This window comes from Salvelinus fontinalis, chromosome 36, assembly GCF_029448725.1.
Source record: "Salvelinus fontinalis isolate EN_2023a chromosome 36, ASM2944872v1, whole genome shotgun sequence".
In the NCBI taxonomy this organism is placed as follows: Eukaryota; Metazoa; Chordata; class Actinopteri; order Salmoniformes; family Salmonidae; genus Salvelinus; species Salvelinus fontinalis.
The window spans coordinates 341187-366663 of NC_074700.1; the positions used below are offsets into that span (position 1 = coordinate 341187).

The window sequence follows — 25477 nt, forward strand, 5'->3', positions numbered from 1 at the left end:
GAAGCATCAAACAAGGTTCTAAAGACTGTTGACATCTAGTGGAAGCCTTAGGAACTGCAATATGACCAATATCCCACTGTATCTTCGATAGGCAATGAGTTGAAAACCTACAAACCTCAGATTTCCCACTTCCTGGTTGGATTTTTTCTCAGGTTTTTGCTTGCCATATGAGTTCTGTTATACGCACAGACTTCATTCAAACAGTTTTAGAAACTGTGTATGTGACCAATACAATTTGATTTGATTTGAGCTCATGTTGCACAACATTTCTATAGGCTATGCAATTGTGTTAGAAAACAGAGAGTAATGGCCTCTATTACAAAGAGGAGGATCCCATCAGTCAATAGAATAGGCCTACTTTATTTATTTCACAACTTTCCTAATATTAAGCACATTGCTACTATTTACAACAGGAGTAGCAGGCTGGCATGAAAATGATCCATGGCAAAAGCGTCCTTTTCATTATTTAAGTGCATTAGATTACTTTTTTTACGTTGCCCCTATTTTGAGACAGGTGCATGATAATGGTCCATTCTACATCAAAACAAATGTACACATACATTATTTTGTATATGTAAAGACAAGATTAAATCAAAAATACTATGATGGTTGACAAAATTTGCCTATCACTTCTGAATGATATAAACTCAGCAATAAAAGAAACGCCTTTTTTTCAGGACCCTGTCTTTCAAAGATAATTCGTAAAAATCCAAATAACTTCACAGATCTTCATTGTAAAGGGTTTTAACACTGTTTCCCATGCTTGTTCAATGAACCATGAACAATTAATGAACATGCACCTGTGGAACGGTCATTAAGACACTAACAGCTTACAGACGGTAGGCAATTAAGGTCACAGTTACATCCGAACATCACACCTGCGGGACAGGTACAGGATGCCAACAACTACTGCCCGAGTTACACCAGGAACGCACAATCCCTCCATCAGTGCTCAGACTGTCCGCAATAGGCTGAGAGAGGCTGGACTGGGGGCTTGTAGGCCTGTTGTAAGGCAGGTCCTCACCAGACATCACCGGCAACATCGTCGCCTATGGGCACAAAACAACCGTCGCTGGACCAGACAGGACTGGCAAAAAGTGCTCTTCACTGATGAGTCACAGTGTTGTCTCACCAGGGGTGATGGTCGGATTTGCGTTTATCGTCAAAGGAATGAGTGTTACACCGAGGCCTGTGCTCTGGAGTGGGATTGATTTGGAGGTGGAGGGTCCGTCATGGTCTGGGGCGGTGTGTCACAGCATCCTCGGACTGAGCTTGTTGTCATTGCAGGCAATCTCAATGCTGTGCAGGTAAGACATCCTCCTCCCTCATGTGGTACCCTTCCTGCAGGCTCATCCTGACATGACCCTCCAGCATGACAATGCCACCAGCCATACTGCTCGTTCTGTGCGTAATTTCCTGCAAGACAGGAATGTCAGTGTTCAGCCATGGCCAGCGAAGAGCCTCAATCTCAATCCCTTTGAGCACTTCTGGGACCTGTTGGATCGGAGGGTGAGGGCTAGGGCCATTCCCCCCCAGAAATGTTTGGGAACTTGCAGGTGCCTTGGTGGAAGTGTGGGGTAACATCTCACAGCAAGAACTGGCAATTCTGGTGCAGTCCATGAGGAGGAGATGCACTGCAGTACTTAATGCAGCTTGTGGCCACACCAGATACTGACTGTTACTTTTGATTTTGACCCTCCCTTTCTTCAGTGACACATTATTCAGTTTCTGTTAGTCACATGTCTGTGGAACTTGTTCAGTTTATGTCTCAGTTGTTGAATCTTGTTATAAAAAAAAAAATACAAAAATAAACGCAGTTGACAGTGAGAGGACGTTTCTTCATAATCACTTGTGAATGATGCCCCTTCTCAAGGAAAGAAACAGCGCATGTTTTTTATTTGCGACTTTTTCAAATCAAAGTCGCACACCGCATGTAGCCTATGCCATAGGCCTATATGTTTTGTTAAGGTTTGTGTCACAACTAAAGTGGCCAAATAAATTCTTAAAATGAAGCACATTAATCGGCTTTACAAGGGGTGTAGAGCCTAACTGGCATACATATGCGGCACATGAGTTTCAAGTTTGGGGGAGATCATTTTCATCATAAAAATGCACCTTTATAATAAAAGCATTACATGCATGATTGTATTTGTGGTCACTTTTGAGAATAGTGTTTTCCTGCTAATGGAACATTTGCACTTATAGCATACTGCCATGTGTGCATTGCTGCGCTTATATTGTGAAGAAATGTTCGAATAGTTTATGAACATTTTAATTAAGCTAAATGTTCTCATCTGTTGCACCAGGTTCATCATTTAAAAATGTATTTGATGCTAGTGGTTGTTTTAATTTGGGATCTATCGCATTCCACAACAGTCCCAGACTATGCTTGGAATATTTGTTTCTCACACAGAATATAATAGGTCAACTTTTGTACTGATGGGGGATGGTAGATTGACATAGGCTAGTGCTTTTGCTGTTCGTTAGGCCTACTCATCTTGTTGGCTGACGAAAAGTAAAAGGATAGGTCTTCCAATATCTTCAATATGCGCCTCGGAATTGGATAAGGACACTCGCAGTTGCGCATCCGGGAGATATTATATTCAGCCCAAGGGCACAATGGCCACTGGCCGCAAAATACATGGATTTTTTAGGGGGCATTACGGCCACACAAAGGGGAGGCATTATCAAGTGCTTGTCAAATTGTGAATGAGAGACTGATGAAGTGTGTACAGCCTGCGCAAAAAGCAAAGCAGAGTTCATGCAACTTTCATGCAACTTTTTTCAAATCATCATTAGAGTCGCATCATGCAGCCTTAGAATGTATTAAAAATCCAAACATATAGCCCAACATTTGTATCACAACTAAAGTTAAAAAAAGAGCTGTAAATTAAACATACAGGAGTACCTGTTTCTTTGTTGACCGCTCAACAAAGAATAGCCACAGGTGTGCACTCCCTCAAATCGTTTTGAGAAAATATCCTATTTTATTCAGCTTTGTCCAATTGTATTCTACATACTATAAAATAATATAAAATAATGCCACGGAATTCTAAGCAAATATTGTCTGCTAAATGAACTAGTGTTGCCTACAACCATATGGCATAGCCAGATCAGGGCCTATCATAAGGACAACTCAGAGTATGCTATTATGTTCTTCTGAAATAGACTACATTTTTTCATGTCATGTTTCTCTAGACCTGTCTAAAATAATTAAGGGATTTAGATTTATTGTGATGGGCTAGCCTATATTACATGGATTATTTCTACTTTTTAAAATGTAGATGTTCCAAAGGTCTGCATCAGTGGCTTGTAGGCTTTGTGTGGAAGCCAGGAGATGCTAAATGTGTTTGTTAATAAACGGTCAGTTACTGGGAGACCGGCAGTTATTTGCTTGACAATCACCAGATGACAAAATTTCATGACCACCACAGCCCTAGTCATGCTTTAGGCATTTGTCAAATAGATTTGAAGGTGAGCTACGGAAAGTCGGAGTTGAGCACAAGGGGTTTTAGTGGCAGCCATAAGTCTGAACTGTCAAATAATCAGTCAACACTGAGAAGTTATGTCACTCTGCATATGACACCTTTCATTAAATCATGATACAAGTAGTCTTAACAGGGAAAAACACAAAGACATATACTTAAGACAGCACATCATAGTCACCTTCCCGAAGACACATGCAAGCATACTATATGTTATATAAAAAATGGAATATCTTAGAAGTGTTTGTTTTGTGTTTTTTACAGGGTTCCCTCGGACCTCCTGGCATCCCAGGTGTTGATGGGCTGAAGGTAAGATCATTGTTATAGAGGAAGGCCTGATAGATGTGACACATAGGTAGATGACAGATTTCAATAGCTTTATTTGCAGATTACCTAACCTCGTCCCCAGGCTGATGCATAGAGCCTGGTAACAGTCTGGGACCTTTTGGAATTTAGGGGGCGTAGATTTACTGAGTGACATGCAAATTAATTCAAATTCTGAGTAAATCACACGACTAGGAGGCATCTTTTTATAACAGAACCCTCTCCATCTTTCCAACAACTTTGTCAATATGGCTTGACCATGATAATTGACCATCCAATGTACCTAGGAGTTTAGCTTCTTCAACTTGCTCAATGGTCACACCCTTTATACACAACTCCAGCTGAGGTTTAGGTCAGAGCCAAGAACGTGATGTTTCCTCAACAAGGACTATCCTGAAGCTGTGCACCAGAAGAGGAAACAACTTTTCCCAGTCATGAAAGCTGCCAGAGCGCGTCAGGACATTGCTTACATCCGCTATGACAGGCTCATTGTCCAGCCTCCCTCCCAAAAGCCTGGAAGGGATGAGAGAGCCATGCCTGTGGGTTCGTAGTGTCAGCCCCGCAGGACACGCACACTTACACACACACACACACACACACACACTTGATGGACTGCTCTCTTTTTTTTTCTCTCAGCTGATTGGTTGACATACTGTAAATTGAGAAATGTTGTGACTAAACTTAACAAAAAGAAGAAGAAATGACATTACCAAACCAAGATAAATGACATAAAACGCAATGAAAATAATGATATAATAATGATAAGCCACCAGGTATAGACAACCTTGATGGGGAAACTATTAAGAATGGTACCCCTGTTTGCTATATCTTTAACCTAAGCCTAAAGGAATGTGTGTGTCCACAAGCGTTGAAAGAAGCTAAAGTAATTCCACTGCCTAAAACTAGTAAAGCACCCTTTGCTGGCTCTAACAGCCGCTCAACCAGTTTGCAGCCTGTTCTTAGTACACTGATGGATAGAATTCTGTTTGACCAAATGCAACGATATTCAATAAGTATGTATCAAAAGTATGTATCCCACCACAGAACATTATTAGCTAGGAGTTAAGTGATTTTAATCAAATTCCATCATCATTATGACAATATTCCATCATCGTTATGTCAATTACTTGACATAATGATTATAGATAATTGCACGATTTATGAGTTTAATTAGCATTGCATGGGAAACTCCCTAAGTCTTTAACACTATGTAACTATTTACTCAATGTTTGATTTGAACATGGCGAAACCTGAAGATGTTTGGAACAGTGCATCACTCCTATTCATGTTAACACTGCTTGGACTACCACATAAACATGGTTTATTAAACCTTTTAACCAGAGATTGCCTCACCTTGTAGATGTACCTTAAGTCATTCAACTCCATGCAGCCTCCAAGTGGTTTTAGGACAAATAGTTGCTTGTCTGAAGGGTTAATGTTGTTATGGGGCTAAAATATAAATGGGCAAATTGTTTCTGGTAACAGATGGAGTCAGGGTTGTTTCTCAATTAGAGACGATCTGCCTCAAGAGGTCAATGGTTGCCTGTATGGATGTATTTTAGAACACCTCAGATAATATCAATCGAATCTAAGTGACTTCTATCCAATCAACAGAGGTGCATCATACAGTACAGTACTGTACATAATGTGCCACCCTGTGAAAAACAATGGCCCATAGATACAGTACCAGTCAAAAGTTTGGACACACCTACTCATTCAAGGATTTGTCTTTATTTTTACTATTTTCTACATTGTAGAATAATAGTGAAGACATCAAAACTACATATATGGAATCATGTAACCAAAAAAAGTGTTTTATTTTACATTTGAGATTCTTCAAAGTAGCCACCCTTTGCCTTGACAGCTTTGCATTCTCTCAATCAGTTTCATGAGGAATGCTTTTCCAACAGTCTTGAAGGAGCTCCCACATATGCTGAGCACTTGTTGGCTGCCTTTCCTTTACTCTGCAGTCCAACTCATCCCAAACCATCACAATAAGGTTGAGGTTGGATGATTGTGGAGGCTAGGTCATCTGATGCAGCACTCCATCACTCTCCTTCTTGGTCAATTAGCCCTTACACAGCCTGGAGGTGTGTTGGGTCATTGTCCTGTTGAAAAACAAATGATAGTCCCACTAAGCGCTCACCAGATGGGATGGCGTATCGCTGCAGAATGCTGTGGTAGCCATGCTGGTTAAGTGTACCTTGAATTCTAAATAAATCACAGACCGTGTCACCTTCATGCTTCATGGTGTGAACCACCCATGCGAAGATCATCTGTTCACCTACTCTGCGTCTCACAAAGACACGGTGTTTGGAGCCAAAGATATCACATTTGGACTCATTAGACCAAAGGACAGATTTCCACAGGTCCATTGCTCGTGTTTCTTGTCCCAAGGAAATCTCTTCTTCTTATTGGTGTCTTTTTAGTAGTGGTTTCTTTGCAGAAATTTGACCATGAAGGCCCGATTCACGCAGTCTCCTACTGTCTATTACTTGAACGATGTGGAGCATTTATTTGGGCTGCAATTTCTGAGGCTGGTAACTCTAATGATTTTATCCTCTGCAGCAGAGGTAACTCTGGGTCTTCCTTTCCCGTGGCGGTCCTTATGAGAGCCAGCACTTGATGGTTTTTGCGACTGCAATTGAAGACACTTTCAAAGTTCTTGAAATTAGTAATGATGGACTGTCATTTCTCTTTGCTTATTTGAGCTGTTCTTGACATAATACGGACTTGATCTTTTACCTAATAGGGCTTTCTTCTGTATACCACCACTACCTTGTCACAACAACTGATTGGCTGAAATGCATTAAGAAGAAAATTAATTCCACAGATTAACAACTGTTAATTGAAGTACATTTCAGGTGACTACCTCAAGAAGCTGGTTGAGAGAATGCCAAGAATGTGCAAAGCTGTCATCAAAGCAAAGGTTGGCTACTTTGAATAATCTCAAATATAAAATATATTTTGATTTGTTTAACACTTTTTAGGTTACTACATGATTCCATGTGTTATTTCATAGTTTTGATGTCTTTTCTTTTTAAATGTTTTTTTTACAAGTTAGTTTTTTCATTTCACTATACCAATTTGGACTATTTTGTGTATGTCCATTACATGAAATCCAAATAAAAATGTATTTAAATGACAGGTTGTAATGCAACAAAATAGGAAAAACGCCAAGGGGGATGAATACTTTTGCAAGGCACTCTAAGTATGTCTGTCAGAGCTATGTAAGTTGATTATACAGACAATTTGGCATTTTCAACACTAAAATTTCTCATTTTATTTATTTATTTTATTTTTATTTAACCATTTACCTAGGCAAGTCGGTTGAGAACAAATTATAATTTACAATTTCGGCCGACCCCTCCCAAACCCCGGCGACGCTGGGCCAATTGTGCGCCGCCCTATGGGACATGAAACAAGAAGCAATGCAGTCAATCTTTCTATTAGTTACAGTGACAAGCAAGACGTACTGCTCTGTTCTGGGCCAGCTGCAGCTTTCCTAGGTCGTTTTGTCAGCACCTGACCATATAACCAGGCAAGATGTGATAAAACCAGAGCCTGCAGGACTTGTTTGGTAGAAAGTGGTGTTAAAAATGCAGAGCCCCTCTTTCTTGCAGACAGACTTCTACCCATCTTTACAACAATAGAATCAATATGCCTTCACCATGACAGTTTATGCTAACACAAATAAGTTTAGGTGCCTCTACTTTCACAACAGCCACATCATTCATTACCAGATTCAGCTAACGTCTAGTACTTATGGAATGATTTGTACAATATTATAGCGGACAATATTGCCACTCCTATTTGCCGTATCTTCTATTTAAGCCTACTAGAAAGTGTGTGCCCTCCATACTGGAGGGAAGCACAGGTAATTCCGCTACCCAAGAATGGTAAAGCCCCCTTTACTGGTTCAAATAGCCAACCAATCAGCCTGTTACCAACCCTGAGTAAACTTTTGAAAAAAAATGTGTATGACCAGTACTATTTTACAGTAAACAAATTGACAACAGACTTTCAGCACTCTTTGAGTTAGGCCAGTGTGTCTATGTATGCGGATGTCTCAACACTATACAGGTCAGCTACTACAGCGACTGCAATGATTGCAACACTGAACAAAAAGCTGCAGTTAGTTTCAGAATGGGTGGCAAGGAATACGTTTGTCCTAAATATTGTATTTGGGACAAATCATTCACTAAACCCTAAACCTCAACTAAATCTTGTAATGAATAATGTGGAAATTGAACAAGTTGAGGTGAATAAACTGCATGGTAGCTAAGATGGGGAGAAGTCTTTCCATAATAAAGCGGTGCTCTGCCTTCTTAACAACACTAATTTAACAATTTTATTCGTATTTACAGATGGCATACAAGTTTGTTATTAAGGCACATGAAAGTTCAGATGTCCGAGAAGGCATATCTGCCAAAAACAACTCCTGTGAAGTAGTGATGCGCGACATACACCTAGTTTCCTGAAACGAGTCACATATTGATACAACAGTAGCTAAGATAATTAATAATAAAGTGCTACTCTGCCTTTTTAACAAAACTATCAACAAGGCAGGTCCTACAGGCCCTAGTTTTGTCGCACCTGGACTACTGTTCTGTAGTGTGGTCAGATGCCACAAAGAGGGACTTAAGACAATTACTGTTGGCTCAGAACAGGGCAGCATGGCTGGCCCTTAAAAATACACAAGGAGCTAACAATAATGATATTCATGTCAATCTCTCACGGCTCAAAGTGGAAGAGAGATTGAATTCATCACTACTTGTGTTGACAAGCTGAATGACAAGCTGAATGTACCGAGCTGTTTGTTTAAACTACTAGCACACAGCTCGGACACCCATGCATACATCACAGACATGTCACCAGAGGTCTCTTCACAACCCCCAAGTCCAGAACAGACTATGGGAGCTGCACAGTACTACATAGAGCCATGACTACATGGAACTCTACTCCACATCAGATAACTGATGCAAGCAGTAGAATCACAGGTAGAAATACACCTTATGGAACAAAGGGGAACCGTGAAGACACACACTAGGTTGACACACGCATACACACACAAGTGCTAGCATACGTAATCTACACACACGTACATTGTAATATTGTTATATGGTGGAATTATACATTTTGTATTGTAGATATGTAGTGGTGTAATAATGTTATATGATGTAATGTAAGTGCCTTAATGTGTTTGGACCCGAGGAAGAGGCAGCAGCTAATGGTGATCCCTAAAAATAAACTCAGCAAAAAAAGAAACGTCCCTTTTTCAGGACCCTGTCTTTGAACATGTGTAAATCCAAATAACTTCACAGATCTTCATTGTAAAGGGTTTAAACACTTTCACATGCTTGTTCAATTAAGCAAAAACTATTAATGAACATGCACCTGTGGAATGGTCGTTAAGACACTAGCAGCTTACAGACGGTAGGCAATTAAGGTCACAGTTATGAAAACTTAGGACACTAAAGAGGCCTTTCTACTGACTCTTCTACTGTCCCTGCTCATCTGCGTGATCGTGCCTTAGGCATGCTGCAAGGAGGCATGAGGACTGCTGATGTGGCCAGTTCAAAAAAATTGCAATATCTGTACCTTGAGACGCCTAAGACAGCGCTACAGCTAGTTATTTCACTAGCTGTGGATGCTGACATAGTGTTGAATCATCTGCATACTTTGTTTAAGGCTTGTGGTAGATCATTAGAAAAATTGAGAAGAGTAAAGGACCAAGACAGCTCTCTTGGAGAATACCACACTTTATATGTTTTACGTTAAAGGAAGCCCTCCGTGTTCTATTCGATAAATAATTTTTCAAAAACAAATGATGGTCAATAATATCAAAGGCTGCACTAAAATCTTACAATACAGCTCCCACAATCTTCTTATTATACATGTCTTTCAGCCAATCATTAGACATTTGCATCAGTGCAGTGCATGTCAAATACAATGTTTTTAACATGTTGCTAAGAACTAGCAGCTGATTGATTGGCTATTAGAGCCAGTAAGGAATCGTTACCTTTCTTGGGTAGCGGAATCACAAGTGATTGTCCAGGCTCAGATTGAAGATGTGGCAAATAGGAGTGGTGATGTAGTCTGCTACCAGCCTCAGTAATTTTCCATCTAGGTTGTCAATACCAGGTGGTTTCTCGTTATTTATAAACAATTTTTCCACCTCTCCCACATTAACTTTACCCAATTCTAAATTACAATGCCTTTCTTTCATTATTAGGTATTTTATGCATGAATGGCTCACAGTTTGTTGTTGGCATGTCATGCCAAGGTTTGCCCATGTTGCCAATGAAATAGTTGTTAAAATAATTGCCAATGGCAAAAGGTTTTGTGATGAATGAGCCATCTGGTTCTATGAAAAAAAGGAGTTTAATTAGTCTTTCTACCCATAATGTCATTTACACTACTCCAAAGCTTTTTCCCATCATACTTTATTTCAGCTATCTTAGTTTCACAACACAATTTATTCTTCTATTTTGTTCAATTTAGTCACACAATTTCTCAATTTACAATATGTCTGCATATCACATGAGCAGCCAGACTCATTTGCAACTCCCTTTTCCTAATTTCTCTCCAATGGTTGTGGACAATGCTTTATAACAAAGTTCTACACCAGTAGTAAAAAAAAAAATATGAATGCACCTGGATGATTTTGTTCCTGTACTATTTGTAAACACTCTGGTAGGTTGATTGATAACCTGAACCATATTACAGGCACTGGTTTCAGTGAGAAGCTTCCTCTTGAGCGGACAGCTTGATGAAAACTAGTCTATATTCAGGTCAGCCAGAAAATAGGCCTCTCTCTTAACATCACACACATTATCAAGCATTGCAGACATATTATCCAGATTCTGACTGTTAGCACTTGGCCTATACCAGCACCCCAAAATAAGAGGCTTTAGATGAGGTAGGTGAACTTGCAACTGCAACACTTCGACAGTATTAAACATGAAATCCTTTACACAAATATGGCTCTTAACATTGTGATATCCCGGGAGGTCTACCCGGGGGGTTGGTGATAGAGTGGAGGTACGTGCCGCGACGTTGACTCTGATGGCACCAATTAGGGGCCAACCAGCCGTGCAGGCCACAAATGGAGAACTGTGGCACACCGCAGGAGGAAAAAGGAGAGGCAGGGGGTGGGCCTACAGATGGGAACGAAGCTCCCGGGGCACGGATGCGAAAATAAACATAACAAAATGTTATGTTTATTTTATATTGCCCAGTAAAGGTGTATTTTCTGACTAGAACCTCCTTGTCTTTGTGTCCTGTATTGCTACTGCTGTATCAAAGGAACTATGCAAGTGAGTCTCAGTGATGGCCGAATGAATGTTGTCTGATGTTAGCACGTTATTGAACAATGTTCTTTTCATGCTTTTGTTTTTTTTTCTCCATAATATGTCTCTCCGATAAGCTACCCAGGAAAGGGCTAAAAGTAGCCCATACTAATGCCCTTTCCTGGGTAGCTTATCAGGGATAACAACGGAAGAAAATAACATTGACTGACTCTATTAGCCAGATAATCAGGCACTTGTGAGTGTCAGTTAGTGAGTGTGTGTGTGTAAGAGATCTGGGGCTGGAGCAATTGACCCAGAAGCTACTTAATCACTCCTCCCAGGCTTTTGGGAAGGAGGATGGACAATTAGTGGATGTAAGCAATGTCCCCACTCTCTCTGGTAGTTTTTATGGCTGGGATAAGTTATTTTTGCCTCTGGCGCACAGCTTCCGAATAGACCTCATTGAAGAAGATGTTGGTTCCTCTAAAGTTCCTGGCTCTCTCCAGAGCAGCCATCTTGTCCTTGAACCTTAGGAACTTGACCACTATTGGCCTTGGTCTGTCACCTAAGCTGGTTACAGGTTGTCCGGTCCTGTGGTATCCTCCAATTCAATCTTCCTATGATCCATCTGTAGCTTTCCTGTGATAGTTTTTCTCACTTTCTCCTCAGACTCAGTACAGTTCTCATGTGGAGACTCTGGTATGCCATCCACAACAATGTTATTACATCTGGATTGTCCCTCAAGAAAATCTGTTTTCCCAGTAAATGATGATTCAGACAGTGCTCCTGTCATCTCTTGTTTGTTGTCATCCTGCTGCAAGTCCCTTTCAGGACATCCACCTCTCCCAGGGAGAACTGCAAGCTTTTCTTAAGGTCGTGGACCTCTCTGGTCAGATCGTCCATTCTTTTGTTTGTTGAATCCACCATTATTTGGACAAATCTCTTGAAACTATTTTCCTGTTGCTGTAACAACTGCTTGTAGACATATTTTTGTTGATTTAAAAGATTATGCCCCAGTGTTGGAGAAACAGTGTCCTCTCCATTAGCTTTGGTAGCAGCATAGGCTAACACTGGTACTCCATACAGTTCCAGCCAGGACAGGTCGCAGGGTATATGGAAAACAGCAACAGACAGAAGCGATTTACACAGCCACAAGCCCGAGACAATCTGCAGTCCCAGTCTCAAAGGTTGCAGAGTTGCAGACTGTGTTCAAGCTGTCAAGGAAGCTATGCTAGCAGAGCAAGCAGCTTCAGACTAGTTGTCAGATAGTAGAGGTCCCAGCAACTGAGGCCCAACCACGTCGCGGTGATCTTGGATGCTCCAAACAATTTAATGGAGCTCACGTCTACATTTTGGTCAATAGGTCTTCATCTGGGTTCTCTTTCATGGAGAAACCTACAGGTGATGAAGTTTTCCTTTTTTTATGAATCCTGTTTGGAACCATGAGTGCATACACTTATAGTAATTAATTAAATAAAAGCAAAGAATTGTCATAACAATCAACCATGTCACCAGGGTCAGCCGTGAGTGCTGTGAAATAAATGTAAAATGTTTAAATCAGTTAGATAAATATACTGCTACCAGAGGAAAGGTGTAATAATGCCCTCTGTTACCCGATATCCTGTTATATTGGAGTGTTGGTACATTTGACATTTTAGTCATTTAGCAGACACTTATCCAGAGTGACTTAGTATATTCATCTTTAGATAGCTAGGCGGGACAACTACATATCACAGTCATAGTAAGTACATTTTTACTCAAAGTAGCTGTCAGCAAAGTCAGTGGGAAAAAAAGTAAAATGCAAGTGTTAGTTCACGAAAGGAAGGGATGGGGGGTTGCTCTGGAATTATTTAGGATACTCTTTGAGGAGGTAGGATTTCAGATGTTTTCAGAAGATGGGCAGGAACCCTGCTGTCCTAGCTTCAGGGGGAAGCTGGTTCCACCATAGGGGTTGGAGGGCCAAGAGACTAGAAGTGGCAGAATGGAGTGCTTGCGTTGGGGTCTAAGGTTTGAGCATAGCTTGAAGGTAGGGAAGGGCAGTTCCTCTTGCTGCTTTGTAGGCAAGTACCATGGTGTTGTAGTGGAGGCGAGCCAGTGGAGTGTGGGGTGACGTGAGAACTTGGGAAGGTTGAACACCAGGCGGGCTGCATCATTTTGGATAAGTTGCAGGGATTTGATGGCACAAGCGGGGAGCCCAGCCAACAGCGAGTTGCAGTAGCCAAGACGGGAGATGACAAGTTAGGACCTGCTCTCTGGATTAGGACCCGCTCTCTACGGATGTTGAAGAGCATGAACCTGCAGGAGCGAGTAACTGCTTTGATGTTTGCAGAGAATGGCAGAGTGTTGTTCAGGGTCATGCCAAGGTTCTTTGTACTCTGGGAGGGGGGGACAGTGGAATTGTCAACCATGATGGAGAGGTCATGGAGTTTTATTTCACCTTCATTTAACCAGGTAGGCCAGTTGAGAACAAGTTCTCATAAAGCGACAAAAACACAGAGTTACACATTGGATAAACAAACGTACAGTCAATAACACATTAGACAAATCTGTATACAGTGTGTGCAAATGAAGTAAGGAGGTAAGGCCATAAATAGGCCATAGTGGCAAAGTAATTACAATTTAGCAATTTACACTGGAGCGATATATGTGCAGATGAGGATGTGCAAGTAGAAATACTTGTGTGCAAAAGAGCAGAAAAACAAAAACAAATATGGGGATGGGTAGGTAGTTGGATGGGTTATTTACAGATGGGCTGTGTACAGCTGCAGTGATCGGTAAGCTGCTCTGACAGCTGACGCTTAAAGTTGGTGAGGGAGATAGGTCTCCAACTTCAGTGATTTTTGCAATTCGTTCCAGTCATTGGCAGCAGAGAACTGAAAGGAAAGGCGGCCAAATTAGGTGTTGGCTTTGGGGATGACCAGTGAAATTGTCACGATCGTCTTCTTGTGAGAGATTGGACCAAGGCGCAGCGTGTGCAAAATACATCTCCTTATTGTGGAAGAGAGAAAAACACAAAAATGAACACTATACACAAACTAGCAAAACAACAAACGACCGTGAAGCTAAATAACGTAAGTGCACAGACAAGCAACAAACGACCGTGAAGCTAAATAACGTAAGTGCACAGACAAGCAACAAACGTTCAACATAGACAATTACCCACAAACACATGGTGCCCATGGCTGCCTTAAATATGGCTCCCAATTAGAGACAATAAACCACAGCTGTCTCTAATTGAGAACCAATCCAGGCAGCCATCGACATACACACACCTAGACAAGACATTGCCCCATTAAACCTACAAACCCCTAGACAAACCAAAACACATACTTCCCCATGTCACACCCTGACCTAACTAAAATAATAATGAAAACAAAGATAACTAAGGCCAGGGTGTGACATAACCCCCCCCTTAAGGTGCGAACTCCGGGCGCACCAGCATAAAGTCTAGGGGAGGGTCTGGGTGGGCGTCTGTCCACGGTGTCCACGCTCTGGCACTGGTCGTGGTCCCCACCCCACCATAGTCACTACCCGCTTTCGTAGCCTCCTCCAAATTACCACCCGCCAACTTAACCCCACTGGATTAAGGGGCAGCACCGGACTAAGTGGCAGCACCGGACTAAGGGGCAGCACCGGACTAAGGGGCAGCACCGGACTAAGGGGCAGCACCAGGATAAGGGGCAGCACCAGGATAAGGGGCAGCACCAGGATAAGGGGCAGCACCAGGATAAGGGGCAGCTCCGGACTGAGGGACGGCAGCTCCGGACTGAGGGACAGCACCGGAATGAGGGACAGCACCGGACTGAATGGCGGATCCTGGCTGGCTGGCTCTGGCGGATCCTGGCTGGACGGCTCTGGCGGATCCTGGCTGGACGGCTCTAGCGGATCCTAGCCGGGCGGCTTATGGCTGGCTGACGGATCTGGCTGCTCATGGCTGGCTGACGGATCTGGCTGCTCATGGCTGGCTGACGGATCTGGCTGCTCATGGCTGGCTGACGGATCTGGCTGCTCATGGCTGGCTGACGGATCTGGCTGCCCATGGCTGGCTGACGGATCTGGCTGCTCATGGCTGGCTGACGGATCTGGCTGCTCATGGCTGGCTGACGGATCTGGCTGCTCATGGCTGGCGGAAGGCTCTGGCTGATCCTGTCTGGCGGAAGGCTCTGGCTGATCCTGTCTGGCGGAAGGCTCTGGCTGATCCTGTCTGGCGGAAGGCTCTAGCGGCTCCTGTCTGGCGGAAGGCTCTAGCGGCTCCTGTCTGGCGGACGGCTCTGAAGGCTCATGGCAGACGGGCGGCTTTGCAGGCTCAGTACAGACGGGCGGCTTTGAATACTCAGTACAGACGGGCGGCTTTGAATACTCAGTACAGACGGGCAGTTCATGCGGCGCTTGGCAGACGGACAGTTCAGACGGCGTTGGGCAGACGGGCAGTTCATGCGCCGTTGGGCAGACGGGCAGTTCAGGCGCCGTTGGGCAGACGGGCAGTTCAGGCGCCGTTGGGCAGACGGGCAGTTCAGGCGCCGTTGGGCAGACAGGCAGTTCAGGCGCCGTTGGTCAGATGGCAGACTCTGGCCGGCTGAGACGCACTGTAGGCCTGGTGCGTGGTGCCGGAACTGGAGGCACCTGGCTGAGGACACGCATCTCAGGGCTAGTGCGGGGAGAAGGAACAGGGCATGCTGGACCCTGGGAACGCACATTAGGCCTAGTGCATGGTGCCAGAACTGGTGGTACCGGGCTGAGGACAAAAATCTCAGGGCTAGTGCGGGGAGCAGCAACAGGATGCACAGGACTCTGGGGACACACAGGAGGCTTGGTGCGTGGTTTAGGCACTGGTGGTAAAGGGCTGGAGACACGCACCGTAGGGCTAGTGCGTGGAGGAGGAACAGGGCTCTGGAGACGCACTGGAATCCTGGTGCGTGGTGTAGGCACTGGTGGTACTGGGCTGGAGCGGGGAGGTGGCGCCGTAAATACCGGACCGTGCAGACGTACTGGCTCCCTTGAGCACTGAGCCTGCCCAACCTTACCTGGTTGTATGCTCCCCGTCGCCCGACCAGTGCGGGGAGGTGGAATAACCCGCACCGGGCTATGTAGGCGAACCGGGGACACCATGCGTAAGGCTGGTGCCATGTAAGCCGGCCCGAGGAGACGCACTGGTGGCCAGATGCGTTGGGCTGGCTTCATGACATCCGGCTCAACGCTCAATCTAGCCCGGCCGATACGTGGAGCTGGAATGTACCGAACCGGGCTATGCATGCGTACAGGAGACACCATGCGCTCTACTGCGTAACACGGTGTCTGCCCGTACTCTCGCTCTCCACGGTAAGTACAGGGAGTAGGCGCAGGTCTCCTACCTGACTTCGCCACACTCCCTTTAAGGCCCCCCCCCAAGAAATTTTTGGGTAGTACTCACGGGCTTCCAGCCTTGCCTCCGTGCTGCCTCCTCATATCGCCTCCTCTCGGCTTTAGCTGCCTCCAGCTCTTCACGAGGGAGGCGATATTCTCCCGGTTGTGCCCAAGGACCCTTTCCATCCAGTATCTCCTCCCATGTCCATGAATCCTGTGTAGGTGGGTCCTGTTGCCGCTTGACACGCCGCTTGGTCCTGGATTGGTGGGTAATTCTGTCACGATCGTCTTCTTGTGAGAGATTGGACCAAGGCGTAGCGTGTGCAAAATACATCTATTTATTGTGGAAGAGAGAAAGCAACAAACGTTCAACATAGACAATTACACACAAACACATGATGCCCATGGCTGCCTTAAATATGGCTCCCAATTAGAGACAATAAACCACAGCTGTCTCTAATTGAGAACCAATCCAGGCAGCCATCGACATACACACACCTAGACAAGACAGTGCCCCATTAAACCTACAAACCCCTAGACAAACCAAAACACATACTTCCCCATGTCACACCCTGACCTAACTAAAATAATAATGAAAACAAAGATAACTAAGGCCAGGGTGTGACAGAAATATACCTGCTGGAGCACGTCTTATGTGTGGGTGTTGCTATGGTGACCAGTGAGCTGAGATAAGGCGGAGCTTTACCTAGCAAAGACTTATAGATGACCTGGAGCCAGTGGGTTTGGCGTTGAATATGTAGCGAGGGCCAGCCAACAAGAGGATACAGGTGGCAGTGGTGGATAGTGTATGGGGCAGGCCGTCTCCTGAGAGGAAGAGCAGCTCAGCAGCTCAGTCTTGTTGAGGTGGTGGGCCGATATCTGCCAGGCATGCAGAGAAGCGTGTCGCCACCTGGGTGTCAGAAGGGGGAGGAGTAGTTGAGTGTTATCCACATAGCAATGATAGGAGAGACCATGTAAGGATATGATGAGCCGAGTGACTTGGTGTATAAAGAGAAGATTGCCTAGAACTGAGCACTGCTGGACACCAGTAGTGCAGACACAGATCCTCTCCATGTCACCTGGTAGGGGCGGCTTGCCAGGTAGGATGTAATCCAATAGTGTGCAGAGCCTGAAACACCCAGCCCTGAGAGGGTGGAGAGCATAATCTGATGATTCACGGTGTCGAAGGCAGCGGATAGATCTAGAGTCAGCTTTGGCAGTGCGGAGAACCTTCGTGGCACAGAGAAGAGCATTCTCAGTTGAGTGACCATCTTGAAGCCTGACTGGTTAAGGTCAAGAAGGTAATTCTGAGATAGCGAGAGAGTTGGTCAGAGACAACACGCTCAAGTGTTTGAAATCAAGGAAGGGATACTGATTCATAGTTTGACGTCAGAGGGGTTGAGTGTTGGTTTCTTGAAGAGGGGAGCGACTGTCCATTTTGAAGTCAGGGATGAGCTGATAAGAGAAGTAGGTCCCCAGAGATGGTTTGGAGAAGAGAGGAGGGGGTCAAGCTTGTCGGGGGGGGGGCTCACTAGATGCAGGATTTCATCTGAAGAGATGGGAGAAAGAGGTCAAGGCGTAAGGTAGTTGTCTGTTCACACTGCTATGCTTTATCTTGGCCAGGTCGCAGTTGCAAATGAGAACTTGTTCTCAACTAGCCTACCTGGTTAAATAAAGGTGAAATAATTTTTATTTTTTTAAAAGGTAGTTCTGTGTGAGTGGGACCAGTTTATCTCAAGAGGCTGAGTGAATGAGGAGCGGATGTCAACCTTCTTTTCAAAGTGGTTGACAAGTAATCCGCAGAGATGGAGGGAGGTGAAGGTGGAATAGAGTTTCCTAGGGTTAGAGGGAGAAGCTTGAAATTTACAGGGATATAATGTGGCTTTAACAGTGGATACAGAGGAAGAGACTGTAGAGTGTAGGGAGTGAAAGGATGATAGGTCCTCCGAAAGTTTAGTTTTCCTCCATTTTCGCTCAGCTGCCCGCAAATCAAATCAAATCAAAGTTGATTTGTTATGTGCGCCGAATACAACAGGTGTAGACATAAAAGGGAAATGTTATTTACAGGCTCTAAGCAATAGTGCAAAAGAGGTATTAGGTGAACAATTGGTAAGTAAAGATTTAAAAACAACAGTAAAAAGACAGTGAAAAACAGTAGTGAGGCTATAAAAGTAGCGAGGCTACATACAGACACCGGTTAGTCAAGCTGATTGAGGTAGTATGTACATCTAGACACGATTAAAGTGACTATGCATATATGATGAACAGAGAGCAGCAGTAGCGTAAAGAGGGGTTGGCGGGTGGTGGGTGGAGGGTGGAGGGACACAATGCAGATTAGCCAATGTGTACATACTACCTCAATAGACATGTGGGAGCACGGGTCTATATAGTTAAAGTATATAGACCCGTGTATAGTTAAAGTGACTGTTCATATATGACAAACAGAGAGTAGCAGCAGCGCAAAATAGGGGTTAGGGGGGTTCACTCCGCCACGGAGCAGGAGGGGAGGGCCGAGCCGGCCGGGAGGAAAGGGGACAGTGCAAGTCATAGGATGCGGAAAGGGAGGAGAGTAGGGTCGAACAAGCAGAATCAGGAGAAGGATTTAGCAGAAGGGATAGATGATAGGATGGAAGAGGAGAGAGTATGACCATCTAGGTAGGGGCTGAGTGGCTAGGGTTGGAGGAGGTGGATCAGAGACCTGGCTGGTGTTGCATTGAGATTAGTAAGTGAACAGCCTCTTGTAAAGATTAAGTCAAGTCAAATCAAATAGCCCTTCTTACATCAGCTGATTCCACAAAGTGCTGTACAGAAACCCAGCCTAAAACCCCAAAACAGCAAGCAATGTAGGTGTAGAAGCACGGTGGCTAGGAAAAACTCCCTATAAAGACCAAAACCTAGGAAGAAACCTAGAGAGGTAACAGGCTATGAGGAGTGGCCAGTCCTCTTCTGGCTGTGCCGGGTGGAGATTATAACAGAATATGGCCAAGATATTCAAATGTTCATAAATGACCAACATAGTCAAATAATAATAATCACAGGTCAGCACCTCAGGAGTAAATGTCAGTTGGCTTTTCATAGCCGATCATTGAGAGTATCTCTACCGCTCCTGCTGTCTCTAGATAGTTGAAAACAGCAGGTCTGGGACAGGCAGCACGTCCGGTGAGCAGGTCAGGGTTCCATAGCCGCAGGCAGAACCGTTGAAACTGGAGCAGCAGCACGGCCAGGTGGACTGGGGACAGCAAGGAGTCATCATGCCAGGTAGTCCTGAGGCATGGACCTAGGGCTCAGGTCCTCTGAGAGAGAGAAAGAAAGAGAGAATTAGAGAGAGCATACTTAAATTCACACAGGACACCGGATAACACAAGAGAAATACTCCAGATATAACAGACTGACCCTAGCCCTCTGACACATAAACTACTGCAGCAGAAATACTGGTGGTTGAGACAGGAGGGGTCAGGAGACGCCCCATCCGATGATATCCCCGGACAGGGCCAAACAGGCAGGATATAACCCCACCCACTTTGCCAAAGCACAGCCCCCATACCAGTAGAAAGATATCTTCAAACACCAACTTACAAGTGTATTGCCTGCCTTGTGAGTGGGGGGAGACTGCGAAAGGTCAAACGAGGCAAGGAGGGAAAAGAAAGTGTTGGAAATAAATTAATCGAAGGCAGACGTCGGGAGGTTGAAGTTGCCAAGTATGAAGAGCCATCGTCAGGAAATTAGTTTATCAAGGTTAAGCTCATTGAGGAACTCTAAGGGGACCTTTTGCGTGATAGATGACAACATTCTTAAACTTGAGTGGACAAGTGACAGTGACATTATGAAATTCAAATGAGGAGATGGACAGGTGAGTGAGGGAGAAAAGAGAACATTTCCAGAAATTAGTAGCCCTGTGCCAGCACCTCAAGAGGTTATCTAAGGCAGAGGAGGCTGATGGGAGGAGCTATATGAGGACAGGCTCATAGCAATGGCTGGAATGGAATTACTGGGATGGAGTCAAACATGTGGTTTCCATGTTTGTGTTTGATACAATTCCATTCCAGCCATGAGCCCGTCCTCCTCCTGTCCTCCTATAGCTCCTCCCACCAGCCCACTCTGATCTAAGGTTACCAGAATTTAACCCCAGATGCGATCTGGGACTGGCTGCCATAATTTCCCTTAACTCAACATTCCCACAGCCTTTGTGTGTTTAACACCGTCTGCTTTCTTTTCCAATAGGGTGAAATGGGAGAGCGAGGTGAAAAGGTAAAGACTTTCTTTTAATTGTCAGACTTCATGTTCAGTGTTTAGTTTCTTGAGGATATAAAATATATAATGTAATAATGCTATATGATCTTGTGTCAACAGTTTTGTTATATTGGTCTCAGGGGTTTTTAATCGTGCATGGATGTCAATTGGAGATCTGCACTAAAGTTCAAGTTGTGCATGGTTTAGGCAGGCCTGCCCAATTCTGGTCCTAGAGGTCTGAAACTCTTCTGTTTTTTTCATTCTACCTGGTAGTTAATTGCACTTCCGGGTGTCCGAGGTCTGAATTAGTCCCTGATGAGAAGGAGAGGATGAAAACCAGAAGTGAACCTGGGATGGAAACCTGGAACCAGGATTGGCCAGCCCTGGTTTAGAGTAACAGTTAACTTAGTTTAGAGTAACAGTGAACTAAACCATCCTTTGTAGTTTAGCGTAACAGTTACCTTGATTTTCCATCTTTACACTGTAGCATTATATAAGTCATGAACAGGCGTAATAACTTGACATGGTCATGACTGCCATTAAACTTACCTACAGTAGTTGACTGAAAGTAAAGATAATCAGGATTCGTTTTAAACTGCTCCATACAATTGGGAGGCAGGTAGCCTAGTAACCGAAAGGTCGCTGGTTTGAATAGCAGAGCAGATTAGGTTACGAATCTGTCGATGTACCCTTGAACAAGGCACCTAGCCCTAATTGCTCCTGTAAGTCACTCTGAGAATGTCTACTAAATGTGACTAAAACATGCTTTAAAATGTGCAGTGTTGTCATTTGTAATTGACCGCCTCGATTCAGTCTTATGTAGAAAAAATTGAAATTGTGTTTTTTACATTGGTTAAAAGTAGAGACAGAGCTAGAAAATGGTATACCATGCACTGCAGTTGAGGAACAATGGGAAAGTCATTCTGCTTTGAAAGTTGATAAACACTTTTGAGAAAATGGCCATTGAATGTTTTGGTTCACCTACTGGAGAGCTGTTCTTTGTCTACACCCATTCATCATCATTCAGCCTTAGCCCCACCCATCTCTTTAAGGATTCACATGTGAGGCCATGTGCTAAACAGAGTGAGTAGCTAGCCAAAGATTTCAAGACTTAAAGTGGTAAAGGTAGTAGCCTACAACAAGGAAAATGTTTTATCTAATCTGACTTTGGTGCAGGTCATGTTGTTCTTCACATTTTTTGTCTCTGTTAAACACACACTATATCAAATTAAAATCTACATTTATTTGTCACATGCACAGGATATATAAGGTGTAAACGGTACAGTGAAATGCTTACTTGCATAGTAGCAATGTCAAAAACAGAAAGTGTCCACATTTCTTTAAATACAATTTTATAATTATTAGATAATGCTTACCTGACACACTTGTCTAAATTGATGGATCATGTGAAGGAAATGCTATAACCACCCCCAGCCACATCTAGATAAGTGGATTGGTCACTGTTGTCTAGACATGTACACATGTTCATGAAATACAGGAGATGGTCGTAATCACACCCAGACACACCTGGCTAACTTGATGGGTCATGTAATCATCTGGCTAAGTGGAGTCTTTTGTTTAGACAGAAGATAGCTAAACAATGAACCGGCATAATCCCAACTCATTCTACTACCAATACAAACATTGTCATAGCTGTATTATTAATCTGCAGGTAGCTAAATCGCTAACCAACTAGGTTCAATGTTAGCAAGCTAACATTAGGCTATAACTAGCAAGGCAAATGGATTTTTGATTGAAATAATATTACTACACAGATTATACACGTAATGTTAGCTAGCGAGACAGAAAGCTAATGTTTGCTAGCTAGCTAATAGTACATTTTAACTTGCAATGAAAACCACTTTCTGACACAATAAAACATTTATAATATCTGAAAATGTAGCTAGACTCTTATCCATCTCCTGGCATGTCCAGCCCATCCATTATCTCAGCCAATCATGGCTAGTGGGAAGGTTCCTGACTTTTTCTGTGACTTAACCAACTAGACTCGTAATTGTATTTGTATCTACAGATGGAATACAAGTTGTCTCATTGAAGCACATGAAATTTCACATTTTCCACAAGGCATTTCTGCCTAAAAAACCCAAATGTTTTAATGTTTACTTTCAAATGCTTCTCCTGACGTGCAACATACGTCTAGTTTCCTGAAACAAGTCACATTTTATAGAAAGGTTCCATTGAATCACTTTATATCTAACCTCAAGACAAAATTGTGTTGTTAGAACCAAACCGTTTTTTAGAGGGCATGTCACAAATCCCTCCAAGTTTCCGGACGTCAGCAGAGTCAATTATGTTGAGTCATAGGACCAAGCTTGTTGCAAGGCCTTGGTGGAACCTAATCAGCCAAGATTTGGAGGCTATGCAGTGGTGATGCTGGGCAAACAAAAGTCCCAGCTCCGTCCCTCCCAGTCTAATGATTTGATTTGCTATCATTGGCTGGGTGCGAGAGGGAGGTGAAAACTCTCAACCTGTCCCCTAGGCCAGGGAGGTAGGCGGAGATGTGGGTAATTACTCGTCAGCTCATTGGCACCATCACCCCAATCACAGAGAAGGCCTTATTTACAGTAGCATGCCCAAAGGGACGTGGCCCCTTCTCACTACCTCTCAGCGAAGTGATACCCTTAGGTCAGGGGCAATCTGTTCAATGCTCTTGAATTTGTCAACAGTTATGATGTTTCTCATGCTAGCCGAGACTATGGATGAGACTACAGAAGCCAAGATGTGAAATCAGCACCAATAGTGTGTTACTGAGCCTTGCCTGGTGTCAACTGCCATTTGTTAACAGCTACTATGTACTAGAACATGTGTTCTATTCTGAATAGCCAAAAGTTATTCTATTTCATTTCCAATGTTCTTATCTTTTTGTAAATTATGAATAAGCCATTTCAAGATACTTGGTAAATATAATTGCTTGTCTGCTGTTTTGCCCACAGGGCGACATGGGAGAAGATGGGCATAAAGGTGAAGTCGGGGAGAAGGTATGTAAATTCAACTTCACCTTCCTTCCTTTGTGTTTACTCCTGAAACTTGATAGAGAGAGAGCCTGGATCTAGAAAGGAGCAACAGCTTAATGTGAGCCATTTGTGAAACAGTGGAAAGGCGCTGAAGTAGCTTGTGAAAGCAGAAGCTAAGAAAATAAGGCAGGCACTGTTAACACTTAACACTCTTTCTTTGCGTGTAAGTGGTCCTTATTGTTGCGCTTCGGTTATTCCACATGTCCTGGTTGGATGCTTTTTGAGTTAATATGGGACCATTTAACATTAAGACAGCTAGTTATGCTCCATTCCAACAATAAGGGGCAGGTCTTTGTAGGACGCTTTGTGTCAAACCAGCCCACTGCTTTTCCCATGCCTTTCAATAACAAGGCATATTTTTCACTCAAACTGTTCGTTTCAAATTTTAAGTAATCATGATTTTACTCATTTTTGTATTTGTCCCAGATTAGTTTACAGTTGAACAATTCTATGGGAAACATGGTAATACTTTAGAATACCTTTCAGTAATAAACCATTTATAAGGCATTTAGAAACATTTTGCTCACTACTTATTAATGTAAGTAAGTTAGTTATTCACACATTTTTAAACAACTTGATGATGGTCCTTATAAACCATTTACTTAATCATTAGTAAAGTATTGTTGCAGTCCCTAATGTTAGGGATATTTATACTTTATAAATGTTTTGAGGGACCAGTGTAATTCCTAACGAAAATATGGACATTCCAGCGTACTTATAGGTCTCAAAATGACCTAGAACATATCAATAGTTAAAAAATAACCACACAATACAGAGGATGTTTAAGGAAATATATTAAAAATGTTATTCAAAAACAGTCACATTGTAGTAGTGTGTGTGGAAAGTAGTCACTCCTTAAACAAACATAGACTGCGTGTAAGTGGCCGAGAAAACAAACATCTAAATATCTAAATACATCATTTTGCTGAATTATTCCACTATGTTTAAAGGGTTACTACATTTAAAAGGCCCAGTAAAAGTGCAGCCAAACAAAGCAGTGTGAAATTAGGCTGTTGTCAAAAGACTTAAACCCTGGAAATATTGAAAGGATATACTGTGTGCGTAACATTTATACATGCAAATACCGTTAAATGTCAATCACATGAAGGAATATAAATCCACTTGAGAAAAACTTGCCGGTCCAACCAGTTGTTATGTGTAGGCTAAATCTCCCTATTTTATGATTAGTTTGCATTTGTGAGGTTTGCAGTTTAGCAGATGCTCTTATCCAAAGCAGATATTTTTATACTTGTCCTTCTTGGGAATCAAACCCACAACCCTGACATTGCAAGTGCCATGCTCTACCAACTGAGCCACATGGGATCATTAGCAAAATATGACAACATCAGAAAACATTCGCAATACAACACTTCCTCACATCCTTTTTACAGTATTTGTGATTCAAATGTTATATGCAATATTTCCCTAAAGCCAGCCTTCTTAGCACCTAATTTATCACGTGATGTACATAACATAAAGTACATGTATATAGGCGGTGCTCCACATTAAATGGCACAACTGAGAGGGTGGGCTTGTCTTCTATTTTGTATTTGTTTTTATTATGGATACCCATTAGCTGCTGCCAAGGCAACAGCTACTCTTCCTGGGTTCCAACAAAATGAAGGCAGTTATACAATTTTTTTAAATTACAATACATTCACAGCAGATTTCACAACACATTAAGCGTGTGCCCTCAGGCCCCTACTCTACTACCACACATCTACAGCACAAAATCCATGTGAATGTGTGTGTATGGTGTGTATGTTAT

At 43.2% G+C, this 25477-nt stretch overlaps 1 protein-coding gene across 1 annotated transcript in view; it reads left to right on the forward strand.

Annotated features, from left to right (window-relative positions):
- LOC129835386 (collagen alpha-1(XXV) chain-like) overlaps positions 1-25477 on the forward strand; it is a 146482-nt gene that overhangs the window by 58398 nt on the left and 62607 nt on the right. The window contains exons 9-11 of the mRNA XM_055901024.1: positions 3750-3794; positions 20666-20692; positions 23629-23673. Of these exons, the coding sequence (XP_055756999.1) occupies positions 3750-3794; positions 20666-20692; positions 23629-23673 (117 nt within the window). The remainder of the gene's footprint in view (positions 1-3749; positions 3795-20665; positions 20693-23628; positions 23674-25477) is intronic.